The sequence below is a fragment of the Coregonus lavaretus genome (assembly GCF_964263955.1).
Source record: "Coregonus lavaretus genome assembly, chromosome: 10".
NCBI lineage: Eukaryota > Metazoa > Chordata > Actinopteri > Salmoniformes > Salmonidae > Coregonus > Coregonus lavaretus.
The window spans coordinates 26,952,410-26,969,678 of record NC_139997.1 but is presented as its reverse complement, the minus strand read 5'-3'; the positions used below and the strand labels follow the sequence as shown (position 1 = coordinate 26,969,678).

Below are 17,269 nucleotides of genomic sequence, written 5' to 3'. Positions count from 1 at the left end.
TATAGACCATACTGAGGCATGTAGTCAGTCATAATAGATTTTGGCTGTTGTGAATTTAATGTATTTTCAGTCGTGCCTTAGCCACTGAAATGCACTCATAGTACGTTTTCAATTCTCTGCTATAAACTTTTCTTTAAATATTTTCTGTAAAGATGACAATGAAAAAGAGACATCAAATGTAACATTTTTTTATTTGGCATTTTCTTGCAAAAAAGATTTGTAAAAAATGCAAACATCAAATCACAAGAACTGCACTTAATTTACACACATTTGCAAAATCAGAACATGACAAAACAATGATGAACTGTGCAGGTCCAAACATTCTTGTCCACCGGTAGCTGTTCCAGATAATCATAAACATAACATATCATTCAAAGAAAGAGTTTGGGACGGGAGGAAGCAGGTTTAACTTGATATTTTCTGAGCTAACTGCATAACATACTGTTGGTTGTGGCTAACAGTGAACCTTTTTTACATCATGTAGGCCAGTCACCCACAAGCTTTTCCTTCCCCTGTGTTGGGATCTGTCTTTGGGTGACATAAATGAATGAAACTCAAACACTCCTATGTCCAGACCTCTTCCTTCCATAAGCATCAAAACACTACACTATAACACAACTAAACCAGACTGAACAAAAAAGGCACACAGTTGAGGGGCAGTTTCTTTTCTTGAGTCATACTACCAAAAGTCCACTATCGGCAGTCCTATGGCAGGATGTAAGCAGGCTGAACAAAATGTATTACATTTCAACTGAACACTTACAATGACCACTAAAATATTACCTTGAAGGCAATATTTGGATCACAACATACACTATTTGTACAAATTGAACTCTCCCCGTTTGAGTACAATATCAAAATCATAATACCTTTTAGTAACATATCACCATTCCGTAAATGATACAAATCATAGCAATAGCTTCTTCTTCCCTGCACACAACTTACAGTAAGCATCCAAAATGGATCACACACAAAATGACCTTCAGGTCTGCTTGGTGCTCACCCAAACACAAAGAAATACACAGAGCAAATAAGAAAAAAGAAACAATTCAGTGTATTTTACATTTTCAAAATGAGACGACAAATTTCCACAGGCACTGCAGATTATAATATAGTAGGCCGTTTCAAAAAATACAATTGAAGGCCAGTACAAGAGCTTGACAGTAGTTCACAAGAGAATGACTCATCCGGACGGCGAGTTTTGATGATTAAATTTAAACGCCTGTTGGCATGGCGTTTCTCCATTTACATAAAGGTGGAAAAGCATTGGGCCACTTATGCTTATCTAACATGACAAGCTCACTGGTTCCCTGATTTACTTTAGGCTTTCTCTCCTCTTCAGATAGGCAGCTCCATAACTTATGTCTTATGATGGAGTATAGTTGTCAAAGCTTTTAGTGAGCCAATATAGTACTGTACACACACCCACAACATGTCACATTTTGTATGTCTCTCTACACATTACAATGGGTAATTTGTCCAATGTCAACAGATTAGCATATTATGAATATCATATTGATATCATGAATGATAAATGGATTAAAAAAGAATAGTGTTATAATTGTGTACAACAGAGCTTTGAAGAATGTAGAGTTGTAGACACAATCTGATTATTCATTGGATCAGGTCTTGAACACCAGTATATTTACTGCATGTTTCCAACAAAAAAAACTAAAAACATAAAAATTGCAACTGGTCCACTGATAGTAGACCATTCACAAAACTAACCAGATTTGCATAAGCTTTGGGAGACAACAGGTCATGTATACCGCCACAGATCACATACTTCTTACATCTGGATGTCCATGTAAGATAAGTAAATGGTGATTAGAGTAGAAGGATTTAGATCCACCTTGCCTCCATGGCAGGGAGTTTCAGTGTGGGGACTTAAAGGGCTATATGTAATATTTTTCCTTTGTAATTTCAGAAAATGTCCTTAATATATGTATAGTAATAGTGGAATGATAGTGTCACAATATTTATTTCAATTTTGTTTACATTCTGCCTACACAAAATTGCATTCTAATGGTGCAGCCTTATTGGCTATCAAAAGACAGACCATCTCTTGTTGTCAAATTGACTGAAGCCAGCAAATCTTGTATTGTCAATTCAACAACGGACCAGTCAATTTGACAATAAGAGATTTTCTGACCCCAGTCAATTTGACAACAAGAGACGGTTCGTTGTTGAATTGTTACATGTAGTACCTTTAAGCTTCCACTGATGCCACTGATAGTGCTCAAGAAGACATAACAATCAGAAAAGAAACTGAGGGCTCTATTCAATCCGCATCACGGAAATGCAGCTTTACAGCGTGTTTGTAATTTAAAGGCAATGTTCTCGCTTTAGCGGAGACTGCATTCACGGTAAACGCTGCTTATGTCGGCTCAATCGGAAATTATCTTTAAATGTATATTGTGGAATCTGTAACACTTCAGAGTTACAGATTGAATAGAGTCCTAAGAGGGTGAAGATATGAAGAGAGAACCCTTGGCCTGACTGAGTGACATTTATGGTCAAATCACCTCCATAAGATAATGTAGGAACGCCTAAACAAGGACCATGGATGAATAGCTAAAGCAAAATGACATCATAAACAGATACTACCATGAAGTCTGAAAGGTATGTGTCAAATTATCTTAAATAACGAAATATATATAATATATACACTTTATAAAGTTTATAATGAACAATTAATGAACGTCATAGTACACTTGAAAACAGCAAAAATAAAATAATCTAAAAGGCTTTGGGGAAACGGTACAAAAGAAGAAACAGTAAAACGAAGCAATCAAAACATCCTCCAAACCTCTATCAAACATCTTCAAATCAATGGTGTGTGTTCCTGTGTGGTTTTGGCCAGATATGGGGAATACTGCTGAACACAGGGAAGAAATGTGGGGAAAGTGATTGATTGAGTCCTAATTATATAGTGATTGTGAAAGCTGATTTTTCCAAGGCTTCCAGTAGTCTAGCCTTGGATTGTGGGTGGATGTGGTGGGGTTGCGAAGAGCTTCGGCTGGCCACGTCAGAGCTTGGCCCTCTGCATATGTCACTTCCTCAGCTCCATGTACTTTACTCCAGGGAAAAGCACACACGGAAAGGTATGGGGGAGAAGAGAAAAAACACCAACAAATGTCAATTCAGTGAGCAATACAAGATTCAAGAAATACATTAGACCATTAGTAGGGGTGTAACGATCCATCTACTACATCGATGTATCGATTTATATTCCTATGATCCAACTACATCGATCTGTGCTCGGCGAGTTGGCCTTTTGGACAACATATATCAATCTAACATCGTTTTAAAATGTAATAAATCGATTGTATCGATACTAGGAAATAACCCATTGGATTTAAGCACGTCAGACTTTATATGGATGTTTTTTCTTAGCACTTTTAATGATAAAGGCTTTAAACATTACTCGATTCAGTCTGCCTATCCGTGACGTCATTGCCCCGCGCCAGCAGCAGCGCAAAGGCGCAAAGACAACAAAACATAGCATGGCGGACGACAGAGGAGAAGCCGACGAGCGAGAAATTATCAAGCCACCATTGCGGTCCTTACAAGAAACAGGAATCTAGGAAACTTCACCTGCACTGTCCAGTATCCAGGTATTTATTTCAGTCACACTGGTTGAATTTTTGGCTAAAAGGTTACTGAATCGATTTCAAGTCACTGAATCGTTTCGGATCGTATCGTTCTAAATGAACCAATATCGTCCTTGAATCGTATCGACAACCACGAATCGTGATACAAATCGAATCGTTGTTAAAACGAATCGTTACACCCCTAACCATTAGGCTACTTCTGTTTAGCGAATAGCTTTCGTATTCCATAGTTACCTGGTCACTGGTGCCATTCTTGTCACCGTTGACGCCCTTCAGAAGTCCGGCATCCTCGGTCTTGGTGTTAGTCTTCATCTCCACCACAATGTCATCTTTGTTGGGGTTCTCCTTGGTGCTGGAGATGGAGAGCACAAACTCAGTTTACTCTCAAAAGTCCTCTCCAGTGAGGAAAGTATCACATTCTTAGAGGCAGAAAGACTCATTTATGGATGAACATATAGAATACATTTACCTAACACTTTTTCAAGTGCTCATGGTGGTTTGCTTTGTAATTTACCCTAATACACTACCAATGTGTAGCACCCACCTTCTAGAACTAGACACAAAACCTGGCCCTAGACCAGTTGTTAAAGTGCAATACTCACATCTCCTGCTTGCCAGAGCGGCCACAGGGGATCTTGCCCTTCTTGTGGAGGAAGTAGAGCACACTCCCCAGGATGGCCAGCAGAAGGATACAGAGGATGATGACCACAATGATCACACCATTGCCCTCAGCTATATAGACAGATAGAGAGAGGGGAGGGCAAGCTCAGGTTAATGCTTATACCCGTTCACCGATCCAGTGACTGGGAGAATGGAGAATGATCATGGAGAATCATCCAGACATGATAAGTGTAAACACTTCCTGGTCACCTGTGCTGCCTATACACGTGACCAGTGACCCATGACCCCATGTGAGAGTGCCCTTAGTGTAAATAACAAGTGAAAACATCCCTAGACAGACAACATATACCCAACACATAAGAAGGCCAAAATGACTCGTACAATAACGTTTTCTGATTTGTCTACATCAGTAGTTGTCAAAGCAGTTGTGACAACTTTTTACATCAGCAGTAGTCACAAAGTGGTTACTGTAAATAACCCGGCCATGACCCCAAAGAGCAAGCAGAAGCTAAATCAGAAGCATAGTGGCCAGGGATGGGTGGACCATCCTCTTCTTGCAGTACCAACAAAAATAGATGTAATAGCAGGACAAAACATAGAAAGATGTGGAGGAAAGTAGCCACTAGCCAGTATAGTCCACTCAGTAACACTTGCCACTGTTTTCCAGGGAGTCCTGGGATCCAGGTTATAGAACAGTTGTAGAGTATGGAGCTATTTATTGGTCATGAATTATGGCCAAGTCATAAGAAGCAGATGGGAAACAAATAAAATGTCAATTTCCTGGTTCTCTGACAGAATGGCACAATAGATGTGGTTCATTTGTTGTGTTCGGAACATTGTACAAATTACTGTATGTTCCCTACAGGCTGGTGTGGTTTTTAATGTAAGAGTGGGTTTGAATGTACACATTAACTTCCCAGCTTCAGCTCTCATGCTTTGTGAGTGAGTGCTCCAGACACTGGGCAGAGAGAGATGGGAAATAGCCCTGGCCTGCCCCTGTGACAGAGCCATCAACATTTCAGTGCAATCCTCCCAGGAGGAAATTAGAGTGTGCTACTACCTACCAGAGCAATTAACTCCTATATTTAACCATGTAGTAAGCCCTTGTTAAAAGGGAAACAATTGTCTGGGTATGGGTTTATGAGAATTTCTATTGCAACAGCTCAATAAAACAGTGAGACAGCGCATTAACTTCCCCAATAATAAGTAAATATGCGTGTTTTTGGCACTCGACCACTATAAGTGTTGGCTCTTTCTTTCCTGTTAGATTTTTCTCTTTCACACAGAATTTTAAATGTACCCACAGGCAATGAGCAGAGCCAATCCTCCCGCTCGTTCCAGCGAACACTTTGCCGATATGAAAATCATGAAATATTTAGTTGCCTCGTTGTCTAATCCTTAATTGTCTGGGTTGGTGTGTATTCAGAGAGAATCAAACAAAAGTTGAGAGAAAGCAAATAAAAAAATCTAAAAGTTATTCTCTACTAGGTAAGAGTGATCCAAAGGTCAAGAAGAACAGAAACAGTGTGGGAGCATGGTTCAGTGGTAGTGCTGAAGCCCCTCAAACACATATTGCCCACATAGACTCCCACCCCACACATTAGTGCTGTTTCCTCTCTATACTCTGCACTCCCTCTATCTTCCAACTGTCTAAATAAAAGTGATAAAATACGCAAGGACGGTGCTCCCGTTCTCCTTTAAAAAAGAGAAACAGAGATCAGCAAGAATACAATAATAGCAAGATCGCTGTCTTACCGGGTGAGTAGGGCGCGGTTGAAGTGACCATGGGAACTGTGGACAAGTAAAACAACAATTAAAATGTAAGAGCTTCCCATCACCAAATATATTTCCCCATATATTCTAAATATATGCCCATTAGTGATGCGCGGTGAGCTGTTTGTTCACCCGCACCAACCCTCAATTGCTAATAAACCATCCGCAACCGCCAGACTGTATGTGATAAAGTGAAAATCTGAGGCCCGCACCCGACCCTAACCTGCATTTTGGTAGGCTATTCGTTAGTCAACTTGTCTATAATTAGATACATGCAGATTCTCTTCTGTCATTACTGCCCTAGAACACTAAATAAACCCTTGCTCACCAGAATGATGTCATAAATCGATAGAATAAATGTTTCAATCTAGTTGACATCGGTAAAGTTGTTTTCTCTCATGCAGTAAAGAGGTTTAGGGACCGGGGAGAAAATGCAAAAAAAACAACAAAAACAACAGGAAAGACTTTCCATGCATTTCCAAATTACACCAGTTTGACCAGTTTTAAGGAAATTAAAGGGTAACTCGCACCCCAATTTCAGCCTTTGCACAACCCTTTAAAATAAACTAAAAATGCATTCAGGTGAGAAGTTGTGGGTGGGGGGAATTGCTCATAAATATTCATTTTGGGAGTGGGTAAACATAGTTGTACTTGATCCCAACACTTTCTCACTAAACCATACTTACCAGAAGTCCACTGGAACGCTTTGATAATAAAATAATGTGCATCGCGAGCAAATACGGCTCTGGACAGTTAGCTCACAGTGGTAAGGTGCCGAGTTCCTGACATCTATTGCCACTTGCGGTGTAAGTTCGAATCCCCCATGTGGGGCAAAACAAATATTTGAAATGTGGACTCATATTTATTGCGGTGTTGGGAAGAAAAGTGCAATCATCACCTTGAAAATTAAGATTAGGGGCTCAATTCAATCCGCATTGCAGTTTTCACGCAATAGCTATTTTTCCAATGGTCAAATTAACTCACAGATTGGTTTTGGGTACTGTATGAAAACCTACAACTACTACCAGGGCGACCCCTTTCACAGGTACGCTTTCACTTTTCAGAATTAGAAGTGTGTGGGCATGGGACAAATATTGTAAATTAAGGATTAGAACTTACAACCATTGAACTATGAGCCAACTGTCTTAGCGGACTGCGCCACCAATCAGTCATAGCGGTTGAGAAAAAATACAGCGAGTTGACATTACCACCATTGTCATCTATTTCTTGTTACGTATGATGGATGTAGCTATGAATATAAACATAGAATCCTCATAGCCTACATGTTTTTTTTCTTTGTAAAAGCACATATACACTACATGACCAAAAAAAGCATGTGGACACCTGAACATCTCATTCCAAAATCATCGGCCATGGAAAGTTTGAAACTCGGTAGTGAGTGTTGCAACCGAGGACAGACGACTTTTACGCGCCACGCACTTCAGTGGTCCAGTTCTGTGAGCTTGTTTATTTATTTATTTAACCTTTATTTAACCAGGTAAACCAGTTGAGAACAAGTTCTCATTTACAACTGCGACCTGGCCAAGATAAAGCAAAGTGTGGCCTACCACTTCGCGGCTGAGCCGTTGTTGCTCCTAGACGTTTCCACTTCGCAATAACAGCACTTACAGTTGCCCGGAGCAGCTCTAGCAGGGCAGAAATTTGACGAACTGACTTGTTGGAAAGGTGGCATCCTATGACAGTGCCACGTTGAAAGTCACTGAGCTCTTCAGTAAGGCCATTCTACTGCCGATGTTTGTCTATGGAGATTGCATGGCTGTATGCTCGATTTTATACACCTGTCAGAAATGGATGTGGCTGAAATAGACGAATCCACTAAATTGAAGGGGTGTCCCATATTTTTGTATATGTAGTGTATCACTTTTGCAAAGAACTGTCTAAATTAAGACCATCATTTATGTGTTTCAATATAACTAAGCCTAAAACATCTGGTTTCAAATTTAAAAAAGTTTTCTTAATGAAAGTTACTCTTTAAAAGCTGTTAAAACGACCCAACATGTTTTTGATAAGATTTCAGTTCGGCTTGGATGCATATTTTATGTGGTTGAAATACTATCAGCTTTTATGATGCTGATAAAGACAGCACCTTTACAGACAGTCCCTAAATGTGAATTTGTTCTTTCAAGATGCTGAAATAAATAAATCATATTGCTCCACTCCTGTTCCAGAGTCATAATTAGCATTTGGTGTATAATTTTACTGCAAGAAATGCTTAATTCTGCAGGAGTTCATATTTTATTAGGCTATGTGACAGGTTATAGACCTACAGTCAGTGTCCAATATTCCATTTAACCCATCTAAACAGTACAGTTCCTTTGACGTGCCATTTTGAAGTCCCCGTTTTATGACTGTCGAATTTATATAGTGCCTCACAATTATCACACATAACACTGCTATCATCCTCTTTTACCACTCACCAAATCTTTGCCAAACATTAGACTACTGTTCTGGCCCTCTCTTCTATTGATTTTCAACTCTCCTTTTCGCAGCTTTTCTCTTATTGTCAACATTGTCCTTTTTGCCTCAGTGGATCAACGTTAACTTTTTCTGCCCAAGTTCCCAAAAGCATTTGGCAATTGGCCTGTACTTGGCACACTACAGTTAGGCCCTAAAGCTTAGGCTACGCACTAGATAAAAAATAATGAAAGAAAAACCTCAATGTAGCCTATAGATATGAATTGCACAATAATTATACATTTATGGATTTTCTATGCATTGTTTTCTCTTTATTCAACCTGCCTGCCACCCACCCACCCTTCATTCACACAAAGTTTCATGACCCTAAACCCACCCGCCCCGCATATATAACTGCGAGGACTGCGGGTTATGAGTCGCATCACTAATGCCCATACTGTATATTCCTATGTAGTGTATATGGTAGGGTGGCTTACTGGCTCTGATGCTGAAGGACTTTGTCTCTGTGCCAATATCGTTGGTGGAGTTACAGAAGGCTGTGATGTCAGAGGTCACTTTGACAGACACCACGCTGATAGTGCTGTGCTCCGTGGCTCTGGTCAGCACCTCGCGCCAGCTCTGTTAACACACAGCACACACACACTAAAGTCATGTCATCAGTCACACCAATGTGCATCGCAACAGACATACCCAAGAAAATTACATAGCAATTTTTTATTTATTTAATTCATGCAATGTAAATATGCCCACATATGTAAACTGCCCAGTGCGCTGCCAAGCCCTGTGTTACCTGGCTGCCAGTCACGGTCCAAGAGATGGTGGGAAGGGGGTGTGCATGTGCCTCACAGCTCAGGTTCACCCACTTCCCAGCTCCCTCATCCATTTCAACCTCCCTGTCAGCATCCTTCATCTGGGGAGCACCTGGAGACGGGTTACAAACACATATACATTACAGACTCCAGTAAAAGACAGTTTTTGAGGTATGAAAACATCTGATCTGACAAACTCAATCCATTGTTTCTGGTAGAACACCCCACATACAACTAATCACCAAGTAGTGAAAGTGCTGAGCTAATGCAAAAATGTTCCCCAGAAATGGATTGTATGTTACAGAGAGTACATGTGGTGGTGTGGTGACTCACCCTGGACGATGATGTGGACTGAGCCAGAGGTGTGCAGTCCAGGCAGGGAAGGAACAGTCACCTCACACACATACTCTCCTGCCGTGTCATAGGTGGCATCCTGCAGGAACAGCATGTGGCCTGTGCCAACCTGCTGCCCATTCTACACAAAGACAAAAAATATACAGACAAACATAAGACATATAAGAGGTAGAGTAATGGTCATCTCTTATGTCACTCTTATAACCGTGTTGCATTTAAAGCACTAAGTTAGTGCTTATTACGGGGTATACTGTACCTTGAACCAGACAGTGGCGGTTTCCAGGGAAGACAGAGCGTTGCAAGTAGCAGTCAGACTCTCTCCTTTTAACAAGATCTCTGAGTCTTTGGGCACCACAACAGCTGGGTCCAGATCTGGAGAGAGTAGACATGATGTGAGGACAAGACATTGCTAAGTACCATGCTGGTGTGTGGTCCATGCAACCTTATTCCAATCAAATGCCTTCTCAATTTGAATTACATCACTGCAAATCATGTTTATCGACGGTGACAATGTTGACTTCAATTAAATTATCTTAATGAGTAGTGAAGTGATGCAGTGACAGTGAGCGAGTGGCACACAACTGCAGAGCTGTCTATCTCGGTAATCAAAGGGCCATGAGTAAAAATAATTGATTGCGTGAAACTCAATCAAGCAACTAATTCAACCACTTCCAGTCCAAACCAACAGAGCATTAAAAAATACATGTGTACGTGTGCGTGCACATGTTTCAGTGTGTGTGTATGTGTGTGTTAGCTAACTTACAGTGGATAGTGAGCTGCATGTCTCCCGTGACCTCCTCGTAGGTGTCCAGGTCCAGAGAACGGCACTGGTAGACCCCGCTGTTCCCACGGATCACCTCCCTCAGCACCAAAGTGTCATCGCTGGCCTCTAGCACCGTCTCCTGCTCCTGAGAGGGGCAACATCAGGTTTACACTGTCATATTAATGGATCTACATTTTGGCTACTTTTAGGGAATGGCAATCTTTGGCAAACATAGATTTTGGGTTGAATTATCCCTTTAAGTCACACCCAAACAACAGCTAAACTAGTCTGGTTAACGTGAGCTATTTAAAACGTTTAAAATGTTCCTGTGACCCTCTTAATCAGTGGTTCCAAAACTGTGGGTCGGGACCCACTTGTGGGTCACAGCAGGGGTCCAGGTGGGTCGCAGGATGACATTTCTTGTGCATTGCTGCCAAGATGAGGACCTAAAATGTTCTTGCCCAGGACCCGGACAGAATTCAGCAGTGCAGACGACCGACCATGCCCATTGCCACACCCAGCGATGGGCAAAATTTACAAAATACAATTACAAAATACCATAAAGATCAATGTATCAAAAACTACAAAATACTTTGAAATGTATTGAATTCAAATACATGTATTTAGTATTTTAAAATACAGAAATAAATGTGCAAGTAGCCGGCCCGAACAGCAACAACATTTTCAGTAACGGTTACAGAAACGTTTTACTTTCTATGACTGTGATATGTTGTTGTTAATCTACACTACATGACCAAAAGTATGTGGACACCTGCTCATCGAACATCTCATTCCAAAATCATGGGCATTAATATGGAGTTGGTCCCCCCTTTGCGGACAGCCTCCACTCTTCTAGGAAGGCTTTCCACTAGATGTTGGAACAGGCATCCGCCAAACCCAGATTCGTCCGTCGGACTGCCAGATGGTGAAGCGTGATTCATCACTCCAGAGAACGTGTTTCCACTGCTCCAGAGTCCATGGCAAGCTTTACACCACTCCTTAGGCTTGTGTGCGGCTGCTCGGCCATGGAAACTAATTTCATAAAGCTCCCGACAAAAAGTTATTGTGCTGACGTTGCTTCCAGAGGCAGTTTGGAACTCGGTAATGAGTGTTGCAACTGAGGACAGACGATTTTTATGTGGCTATCCTAAAGAACTACAAATGCCATGATGATCTGGACGAGACTGCCAAATCGAGGCAAAGGTAAGAATATCTGAATTAACTATCTAATGTTAGCTAAATTTAGTAATTAATAAATTGGCAACATTTCATCAAACTGACAATTCTTTGAACTGTCTTGTGCAAGTTTTAAATTGACACAATATCCTATGGGAAAAATGAATGGTGGAAAAACGATTGGAACCATTTCCCTGTTTGACCGCTAGGTTTTATGGGTATTATGACACCTCCACTGTGGGGCTCTATGGGGTGACGTCAGAGTTGGGATGTTCCAAGGATCCCATTTAGACTTTTCTGTAACCCGACTTCCGCTTTTGGACGTTAACAAGGTGAATGTGGGGTGTCCTACTCAGACGTTTCTTTTACGCCTGCTATGTTAGGTTAGGGAACCCCTGCTCTGAATGACCAAACCATGCCTCTATCCACATCCCAGTCTTAAGACCCAACAGGGGAAACCCCAAATGTGTTATTGTGGTCAGTTGAACATACTGTAGGTATTGTGTGTGAGACATGGGAATGAGAACTATCCCATCCTGAGGATTTTGATCTCCAGTCAGTCACAGACCTTGCCTGCCGGGGTCCAAAGATCTCTCCCAGAGCCACAGGGTCAAACATGATGCGGTCCCGTTCACAAGGCCTACACTTCTACTCCGAGGCCTGAGTCTGAATATCAAAAACATTCTCCAGATGTCTCCTGCGTGTCACGTTTTTCTCCCCCGTTTTATGGTTATCTGGACTCAATAGGCAGACGCAGAAAAGGGGGCCATTCTTACTTGTTCTCGGTTGAAAGTGAAGGGCGGCGGGGGGTTGCCATCGCCTTGGCAACGAAGCTCCACAGTGTCCCCCTCTTTGACCAGGCCCTGGGGAGATTCCTTCCACAGCTCGATGATGGTTGTGGGGACTGCGGGACAAAAAACATACATCAACGGGGCTATTCAACGCCTGGTGAAGTCACCAGGCTAAGCCGCTTTACATGCCAGTCATTTACTCAGCACTGACAACAGCAGAGTTTGTGTTTTGTCATCGCTGTCATGGTATGCTAAATTGGTTCAAACAACACTAGATACATTGAGAAAACATTGTGGGCTAAAATTGAAAGAGCGCCAAAGATGGTGGGTTTGGATTAGATTAGTTGGTTTACTACTTTGACAACCCAGAAGCTGTTGACTTGTTTTAGATAGGCTGATATAATTTCATAGGCTTTAACTTGAGTGTTTTAGAGAGAAACACCAGTGACCACCCTACTAGTTGATAGGGATAGTCATAAAAACAACCGGAGAGCACCTTTAGCACAACGAGGTAGTATTAGCTCTAGTTAGCATTACATTCAATTGAACTCAATAATGCTCAAATTATTAGCATGCTGAGTCAACATACAGTGAGGGAAAAAAAGTATTTGATCCCCAGCTGATTTTGTACGTTTGCCCACTGACAAAATGATCAGTCTATTATTTTAATGGTAGGTTTATTTGAACAGTGAGAGACAGAATAACAACAAAAAAATCCAGAAAAACACATGTAATTTTTTTTATAAATTGATTTGTATTTTAATGAGGGAAATAAGTGTTTGACCCCCTCTCAATCAGAAAGATTTCTGGCTCCCAGGTGTCTTTTATACAGGTAACGAGCTGAGATTAGGAGCACACTCTTAAAGGGAGTGCTCCTAATCTCAGTTTGTTACCTGTATAAAAGACACCTGTCCACAGAAGCAATCAATCAATCAGATTCCAAACTCTCCACCATGGCCAAGACCAAAGAGCTCTCTAAGGATGTCAGGGACAAGATTGTAGATCTACACAAGGCTGGAATGGGCTACAAGACCATCGCCAAGCAGCTTGGTGAGAAGGTGACAACAGTTGGTGCGATTATTCGCAAATGGAAGAAACACAAAATAACTGTAAATCTCCCTCGGCCTGGGGCTCCATGCAAGATCTCACCTCGTGGAGTTGCAATGATCATGAGAATGGTGAGGAATCAGCCCAGAACTACACGGGAGGATTTTGTCAATGATCTCAAGGCAGCTGGGACCATAGTCACCAAGAAAACAATTGGTAACACACTACGCCGTGAAGGACTGAAATCCTGCAGCGCCTGCAAGGTCCCCCTGCTCAAGAAAGCACATATACAGGCCCGTCTGAAGTTTGCCAATGAACATCTGAATGATTCAGAGAACTGGGTGAAAGTGTTGTGGTCAGATGAGACCAAAATGGAGCTCTTTGGCATCAACTCAACTCGCCGTGTTTGGAGGAGGAGGAATGCTGCCTATGACCCCAAGAACACCATCCCCACCGTCAAACATGGAGGTGGAAACTTTGGGGGTGTTTTTCTGCTAAGGGGACAGGACAACTTCACTGCATCAAAGGGACGATGGACGGGCCATGTACCGTCAAATCTTGGGTGAGAACCTCCTTCCCTCAGCCAGGGCATTGAAAATGGGTCGTGGATGGGTATTCCAGCATGACAATGACCCAAAACACACGGCCAAGGCAACAAAGGAGTGGCTCAAGAAGAAGCACATTAAGGTCCTGGAGTGGCCTAGCCAGTCTCCAGACCTTAATCCCATAGAAAATCTGTGGAGGGAGCTGAAGGTTCGAGTTGCCAAACGTCAGGCTCGAAACCTTAATGACTTGGAGAAGATCTGCAAAGAGGAGTGGGACAAAATCCCTACTGAGATGTGTGCAAACCTGGTGGCCAACTACAAGAAACGTCTGACCTCTGTGATTGCCAACAAGGGTTTTGCCACCAAGAACTAAGTCATGTTTTGCAGAGGGGTCAAATACTTATTTCCCTCATTAAAATGCAAATCAATTTATAACATTTTGTGTTTTTCTGGATTTTTTTGTTGTTATTCTGTCTCTCACTGTTTAAATAAACCTACCATTAAAATTATAGACTGATCATGTCTTTGTCAGTGGGAAAACGTACAAAATCAGCAGGGGATCAAATACTTTTTTCCCTCACTGTAAATTGTGCGGTTAGCGATAGCATGTCTGGGGTATATGACAGCTGGTTGGGTCCTTACAGTGCACAGTGATGTTGATGCCCTTGGACTTCGCCGTCCTCACGCCTCCTGGAACGTAGTAGCTGACCTCACAAGAGAACAGGGCGTCCTTGTCCTCCTTGGCCACTTTGTACTGCAGCTCACTCTGGACCGTGTAGAAGCCACTGGACTCACGGGTCACTAGTGTTACCACATTGATCTCTGGGAGGGGTGAGAAAAACACTGATTTAGCTACTATCACAGGCTGGTAGATAGATGACATTCGGAAACACTTCTTCATGTATTGACAACATGTATTTCAGTGACAAAACAAGAGAATTGCTTGACTAGTTTTGCTCAAATAGTCCATTGGTATTCCTGCTACTCACGGCCATGTGTTGGGGTCAGTGGGCTGCTGTCACGGTACCAGGTGATGTTGGGTCTGGGGAAGCCGTTCCTGGCCTCACACGATGCAATCTGTATAGAGAGAATAAGATGTCTTAAAGCGTTTTATAATGTTCAATGTTGCTTTTATGGACTGAGAGATAAAGTGAGATGTACTCAAGTGGACTGCTTAGTGCCTACCCTTGATGGCAGCTCATTGGTCACAGAGATTCCAGCATGGACACCTTCAATTACTGGGGCCTCTGGAGGATCTGGAATAAAATATCAAATAACATTATCAATGCATAGACACATTCTATCATTTTTTTCACCTTTATTTAACCAGGTAAGCCAGTTGAGAACAAGTTCTCATTTACAACTGCGACCTGGCACAAGACCACTGAAACACATGGTCATGGGCAGAGTATGTGCCCATACTGTGCTGTACCCAAATCCTCAATCATTTGGATAACAAGGAACGAACACAGAGAGGAGTTGGATCAAGCACAAACAGATCTGGAGTCCAATGTCTTACCGAACACTCTGATGTGGGTCTTGCCTTCTCCGTTGCCTGCGGCCATGCCGTTGACCTGGCAGAAGAACTCCCTCTCGTCAGTCAGCTGGACATCCTGGATGGTAAGCAGCACGCCCTCCTGGTCCCCGATGTCGGACACCGTGATACGGCCCGTGAAGTCTGTACCATCGTCCACTATCTGCTGCGTGTTGTCACCGTAGTAGATCCGCTCCCGGCTACTGCTACCAGGATTCCTCTGTAGGGAAGGAATGAGCCAGAAGATGAACTAGGTTGAATGTGAAAAATACAGTGTACCTAGAAATAAATTGGTGTGTGTATGTGTGTCAGAGCATGTGAGCGGTGTTTCCAACCGCTCTGCTAAAAACCGCTCTGAGGTCACTGGAAAAAAACAGCCGCTCCAAATTTTCTCCATTCATTAAAATCACAATTTAACCAACACCCATCTATTTTTGTGACAACCTGAACCTACCATTTGGTTTTGAAGTATTGAAACCAAACCATATGGATTTGAATGAAAAGTATTTGAATAAACATGAAAAGGTGAATGTAAGAAGCGCACATCATTTCAAATAGGCTACATGTCATCTTAAACACTCTAAATAGGTCAGGAGCCAGACAGGGAGCCTAAGAAGGAACAAAAATGAATTATTTAGGCTATATTATTTATATTATTTCAAGGCTAAAGCCTACAAAGAAATACATTGTGAAGCATTTGGGAGTGTAACACACTAGGTTAGTAGGGACATAAAGGGCTCAGCATTTAAACATTTTGTTGTATTAAATCATTATAGTCTATAAATTGGGCATATAGGCTGTGACTTACTTAGAATAAATACAAATGAAACAAAAAATTACTTATTAGTGCCTTTGAATTCATTTTTAGAATGAATGCGATGGTGCCTGGAGAGCAGGCCAGCAGCGAAGAATATCCTCTCCTCACCTCACTGGGGATGCTAAACACCCTTTTGGCCACTCTTGCCAGGCTAGGCAGATATGCAGAGTTTTTTTTTTTTTTTTTCTATATTTTAGGCAAAATAACCCAATCAAAACGGAAAGCTGCTTGAACATGGCCAGGCCTAGATAATAGAACAAAAATGAACAAAACATTTAAGAGATCTGATTATTTGTTTATAAATACTTTGCTACAATGACACACTTAGTTATCTACCCACCTCGTTCCTTTCTTTTAGCATGCGCTCGTAGTAGGTACACCATCATGCTTTCGGGATATGTATCTTTTCAGATTCCACAATGATTCTTTAGTTGTGAACACTACATCACCACACTCCCTCTCCTGCTCTTGGTCCTCATCATTGTAAGTCACCTTGATTTTGCACCTGTGTGTTTTATCAGTTTTATGAAAATATTTAGCGAACTCCATGACAGTAGCTAAAGCAAGGGGCTATAGCAGCACATAAGTAGACTACAAATGCATGCTGGGCCGGGCATGCCCTGAGCTGGTGAAGTGAGCACTACTGGAGCGCTACTGGAACCAAATTGGAGCGGTGAGAAGGCCTTTGGGAATCTTGCTCTGCGCGCCAGTCAAATTGGGCACGCTCCGCTCCAGCTCCACTCACATACTCTGATGTGTGTATGAGAGAGAGAGAAAGAGACAGTGTGTGGCTGGGTGAGTCAGGAGGGGGTGCAGAAAATGGTCCAGAAGTGCTCACCACAAACCACTGGATCATGACTGCTCTGGGCTGCTCACTGAAGACGTACTGGCAGGGTATGTCTGCTAAGTCGCCCAGGTACACCTCCACATTCTCCTCCATGGTCATGTCCACCTTGGCCCAGGCTGCAAAGAACAAACACAACACCATC

At 42.1% G+C, this 17,269-nt stretch overlaps 1 protein-coding gene across 1 annotated transcript in view; it reads right to left on the bottom strand.

Moving 5' to 3' along the window:
• Nucleotides 1-3,052: 3,052 nt before the first annotated feature.
• The window catches only part of LOC311136279 (cell surface glycoprotein MUC18-like), a gene marked incomplete at both ends in the record, with an annotated part of 58,823 nt that continues 44,606 nt past the window's right edge, over nucleotides 3,053-17,269 (bottom strand). Inside the window, 15 exons of the mRNA XM_084170406.1 lie at nucleotides 3,053-3,073; nucleotides 3,849-3,966; nucleotides 4,217-4,346; nucleotides 5,991-6,026; nucleotides 8,921-9,062; nucleotides 9,235-9,365; nucleotides 9,587-9,728; nucleotides 9,864-9,979; nucleotides 10,371-10,515; nucleotides 12,323-12,450; nucleotides 14,572-14,751; nucleotides 14,919-15,006; nucleotides 15,115-15,185; nucleotides 15,449-15,683; nucleotides 17,119-17,243. Coding sequence (XP_084026532.1) covers nucleotides 3,053-3,073; nucleotides 3,849-3,966; nucleotides 4,217-4,346; nucleotides 5,991-6,026; nucleotides 8,921-9,062; nucleotides 9,235-9,365; nucleotides 9,587-9,728; nucleotides 9,864-9,979; nucleotides 10,371-10,515; nucleotides 12,323-12,450; nucleotides 14,572-14,751; nucleotides 14,919-15,006; nucleotides 15,115-15,185; nucleotides 15,449-15,683; nucleotides 17,119-17,243 — 1,808 coding nt within the window. The remainder of the gene's footprint in view (nucleotides 3,074-3,848; nucleotides 3,967-4,216; nucleotides 4,347-5,990; nucleotides 6,027-8,920; nucleotides 9,063-9,234; nucleotides 9,366-9,586; nucleotides 9,729-9,863; nucleotides 9,980-10,370; nucleotides 10,516-12,322; nucleotides 12,451-14,571; nucleotides 14,752-14,918; nucleotides 15,007-15,114; nucleotides 15,186-15,448; nucleotides 15,684-17,118; nucleotides 17,244-17,269) is intronic.